General features: G+C 44.3%; 1 protein-coding gene across 2 annotated transcripts; it reads left to right on the top strand.

Moving 5' to 3' along the window:
* Positions 1-750: 750 nt before the first annotated feature.
* On the top strand, positions 751-4228 carry LOC123164365 (putative F-box/LRR-repeat protein At5g54820). Of its 2 annotated transcripts, none has more exons than XM_044581804.1 (6): positions 751-948; positions 1069-1173; positions 1551-2426; positions 2526-2681; positions 2783-3101; positions 3925-4228. In XM_044581804.1, exons 1-6 carry the CDS (start codon positions 886-888, stop codon positions 3978-3980), a joined length of 1575 nt encoding a protein of 524 aa, XP_044437739.1. In that variant the 5' UTR covers positions 751-885; the 3' UTR covers positions 3981-4228. The 2 variants fall into 2 exon arrangements, with proteins under 2 accessions (XP_044437739.1, XP_044437740.1); XM_044581805.1 differs by having other exon boundaries at positions 761-948; positions 1072-1173.
* Positions 4229-4451: the final 223 nt, after the last annotated feature.

Raw genomic sequence — 4451 nt, 5'->3', positions numbered from 1 at the left:
TGTATCAATTAAGTAACTTGATAGATATTGCTAAGGTCAAGACCGACCAGTTTAGATGCGACTGAATAGATGATTCTAGTGTGTATGTGGTATATCTAACATGCACGAGTGTCTATAATACAAACTTTGGTAAGTTGTAATATTGACCAGTTAATATTTTTTAAATAGATTATCTCTACAAAAAGTCGTACGACATGTTTAAATAGTGTACAAGGCATATCTTGATTATTCCTGGCTCCATGTTGTCAGCAATATGATTATGTCTTCCTTGAAAAATAACTTGGCTTTTGGGACTCTGCAATTGCCGCCATCTGGAATCAAACATCCACATCCCCTCGTATTGGCCCCGCTCCCCCATCGTAACCCCCCCCCCCCCCCTTCGCCTCCCCGAGCGAGGCGACCGGGGCAGCCCCCTCTCCCCCACCTCTCTGACCTCGGTCGCGCCCCTCCCTCTCGCCGTTGCCGCCGACTTGGGCAGGTGGGCTTGGCGGCGGTGTGGCTCGGCTGACGGCGCTTCGGGCAGGCAGTGGCCGGCGACACCTCGCAAGCTCAGATCTAGGCCTTTTTGGGCCTGATTTGGGTCAGAGCGGGCCTGTTAGGGTTGTGACGGGTCGTCTTGTGCTGGTCCGGCGAGCACCTCGCGATGGGGGTATGTATGCAGTGATATGCCATGTAGATCCACGTTGTAATGGTTGTTTTTTAAGAGAAAAGGTCAACATTTTTTATTAGAATGTCTACTAGTACTACGCTCTCTTTTTGTGCACTCGAGCAAAGAAATGGTTCTGAAACTCGGTACTACTAGAACTAACACAAGCACCTCCGCTTCTACTGTGTTGCAGAGCGTCGTCCAGAAGTGAAGGGAGAGAGCGGAGAGGAGCAGCGGGGATGGCCGGAGCCGGGGAAGACGAATCAGCTCCCCCTCCTCCTTCTGCACTACTAGATCAGAAGGTAAGCTTCGGTGTCATCCTCTCCCCTTTCCTTTTCCCGTAGGTGTTTCTGACAGATCCACTGATGGCGGATGCGGAGTTTCTATTTCGCCATTAACCCGTGGATCCTCCCTCCCTGCAGCAGCCCATGGAAGAGACGGCGGCGGCAGCGGGCAAGCTCACCAGGCTGGAGCACGAGCACGGCGCCCCCGACGAGACGTCCTTCCGGATGGAGGACCTTCCCGCGGTAACTTCCATTCCGTCAGTTCAGTTCCTCTGTTTCCCCCCTTCCATTACAGCAAGGGAAATAAAGTGTTGACTGAAAGTGAAATAATTGATCTTTGGTGTGATGCCTGCTGTGTTCTCCACGGATCTGAACCCCTGGGGCAAAAATATATTTGGTCTTCTGTTTGAGTTGTTGCCCACTTCATGATGTTTTTAGTCATCTTGCTTAACTTGTTTTCAAGGTGAATAGTAATCAACTTCCTTAAAAGTATCATGAAGGACTGAGTGAAACTACAGCTAAAAATTGCTGTTTGCATAAGATTTCTCTTTCAAAATATATGCACTTTCAGCTCATTGCGTCTACCACTGGCAGTTAGTTCAGCCCCTTTCTTGTTACAGGAAGTTCAACCTGTTATAATGTCACAGCTGCCACTGAAAGAGGCTGTGAGGACCAGCATTGTTTCAAGGAGTTGGAGAATGCTCTGGACATTCCACTCTGATCTATGTTTTGATGGTCCCACTCCCAATGATCTGGATTCTGACACCGATGACGAGTTCGCTGGTCAGGATAGTACCAAAATGAAACGAGCAAAGTTCATTGAGACTGTAAATTCGGTTATTCAACAGCACAGCGGGATAGGAATCAATAAGTTCAGCGTCAGGTGCGGCATGCACAAAGAGTACACTGATCATCTTGACAGGTGGATTGGGTTTGCCACTTCATCAAAGGCAAAGATAATACATTTTAATCTGAAGAAAATTTATCAGCCATTCGAATTTCACCACTTCCCTCTTGAGGCCTTAGATTCACAAGGTTGCTCATTTGTGCAGTCCTTATTTCTCGCCAGTGTTTCTATAAAGCCAAACTCAGTAATATCTGGCTTTACAATACTCAGAAGGCTTGTTCTGGAATTTGTTAAGATATTAGGAGATTTTCCAGGTTTGCTAGCAAAATGTTCAGGACTTGAGGACTTAGAGATCATCGGGTGCTATGGTGTGGACAACTTAATCGTACCACACAAACTCGATAAACTTCAACATTTGCTGATTGCCGGAATGGACATCCAGATGGTTGAGTTTCATGCTACTGATCTTGCTCATTTTGAGTACAAAGGGCGAGTGATCCCTATAGTCCTTCATGGTTGCTCGAAACTAGAGAAGGCAACAATGAAGTTTAATGGCACTAAAGCACTGGCACATACATTCACTGCAGTTCCAAGCATTTTGTCAGTGAAGACATTACATCTGCAGGCATTCATATCAAAATATGCACAGGTTAGCTGGTCTTTCTTTTTTTTGTTCACCTCATAGTTCTTCAAAGTTGGTGTTACTGTCAGCGTCATCTTATTCGTTTGGGTCATGTTTCTGTTGCAGAAGCTGCCAGCAAGACAACAGGGAATGTTTTTGCATTTGAGGCATATGACTTGTCAATTAATCGTCAACTCTAACGACCCAAATGGTGATAATGGAATTCTTCAGCTGGCCAATTGTTTGGATGTTGCACCCAGACTGGAGACGTTGCACTTGCATGTGAGTGCAATTTTATTTATTTAAAACGATTAATATAAAGACCTTCAAGAAAAAACTGTATTTTTATTAGTTTGACCAATGATTGCAAGCTTCCAATGCAGATGCTCTGTGCGATATCCAGTAGTTTCTCCAGCGGTGAGGTGGCGGGTATGCGCCGCCATGATCATCTCAAGACGGTCTTCATGAGCGGTTTTCGATGTTACAAGGCTCAGATTGAGCTGGCATGCTGTATCTTGAGAAATGCTTCTGTTCTTGAGCAGCTGATAATAGAACCAAGGATTACAGACAAAGTATGGGCGGGTGATTGTTCCGAGTGGAATACTGACCTTGGCGAAATCTTACCAGGGGTCTGTGAGTGGGCACAGGTCACCTCGGAGCACTTCCGTAAGGTGATTTCCGTTGTAGGTGCCTCCCATCACAGTGAGTAAACCAATCTTTTTCCCATCTTGTGCTAATATTGAATAATCTTCGGTAGTTCAGTCTGCAGTAGTTCAGTGTAGCTGGGAGAAGTTTATTCGTTGATGTATAATGCTTCTGTAGTGGCTGTTTTGGTTACTATTCTTGGCTTAACAGCTTTATTAGAGAGAAAAAAGAACAACCAATCTTTGTGTGTCCAATGCATCCGTTCCTTGTTCTTCCTTTTTAATCATGTCTTGCTTCAACCTGTAACTTGGTGTGCTATTACTAGCGAGTGAAAGAACCCTAGTTTGTGAAAATTCAGACAAACTTGCATCTCCATATGTACATTTGCCAACTCTTGAAAGAAGTGAAGCTGTAATGGGAGCTCATTAGTAGCAAAACTTATACCACAAAATCTATGTATCGTTGGCTTTCCCATCTGGGAGTCCAAACCCCAATATTTGGTCGAACTCTGGAAGCTAAAAATTCTTTTAAAGATGGCAGGTTGTCCATGATAGAATAGAATCCTTACAAGACATTACAAGACCACAAATACTTCATAGACATTGGCCTACAGATAGCAATTACCCCCTGTGTGGGGAAACTGAAACAACTGATCATCTTTTGTTTTGCTGTCCCATTGCTATCTTTGTCTGCTCTTTTTCTTGGAGAGGTTTTGGGTTGGAATTGGCGCCCTCTATCAGTCCAAGACATGATTACATGGCTGAAATCCGAGCCGACTGGGAGCATCGATTATCTTTGGTTTGGGATTACAGTGCTTGGGTGGTCTCTTTGGAACATCCAATTGACTGATGTTATCTTTCATGTATTGATTTTCCTGCAGCAACGGAGGCTTCTTTGGCCCAGCAAGACGAAGGATCTCTTCAGCACCATCATTAGCTAGTGCCGTCATTGCCTGCAGATTATTAGCAGTTCGTAGTGGGATGCTACTTTGCTCAGAATCTGTAATCCTCTGGTGTCTGTTTAACCTCAATGTATCCTGCTCCTAGAGTGAGTTAGTATGTGTCAGAAGGGCACCAAAACCAAACCAGACGATCTAAAATTAACAGTAAACCTGGGCCTTTTGTTTTGTCTGTGACAACCAATGTTTGAAGAAATTTGAGGTTGTATCAGAGGCCTTTCTTGTCCGTGTATGGTTCAATTTCTTCAATCTAGTGTAATTTGTTTATTTAACTAATGAAGTCAGGTCATTTCCCCAAAAGAAGTTATGGGCCCTGGTGCAACAGCCTACAAGTCCATTTCAAACGAAGTAATCCTACCTATGTTCTAAAATACAGTAAGATGTATAAAAAAACACTATACCATAGGGACATACAGTCAGGAGCATTTTTGTGCAAAAGAAAAAACCAT

The sequence above is a fragment of the Triticum aestivum genome, chromosome 7D (genome assembly GCF_018294505.1).
Source record: "Triticum aestivum cultivar Chinese Spring chromosome 7D, IWGSC CS RefSeq v2.1, whole genome shotgun sequence".
Taxonomy (NCBI): domain Eukaryota; kingdom Viridiplantae; phylum Streptophyta; class Magnoliopsida; order Poales; family Poaceae; genus Triticum; species Triticum aestivum.
This window is presented reverse-complemented; position numbering and strand designations above follow the sequence as displayed.

Coding starts and splice junctions, on each gene's coding strand:
- LOC123164365 (XM_044581804.1), top strand. CDS start 886: ATGGCCGGAGCCGGGGAAGACGAATCAGCTCCCCCTCCTCCTTCTGCA. Junction 2,682..2,782: donor TGGAGACGTTGCACTTGCAT/GTGAGTGCAATT, acceptor CTTCCAATGCAG/ATGCTCTGTGCGATATCCAG. Junction 3,102..3,924: donor TGTAGGTGCCTCCCATCACA/GTGAGTAAACCA, acceptor ATTTTCCTGCAG/CAACGGAGGCTTCTTTGGCC.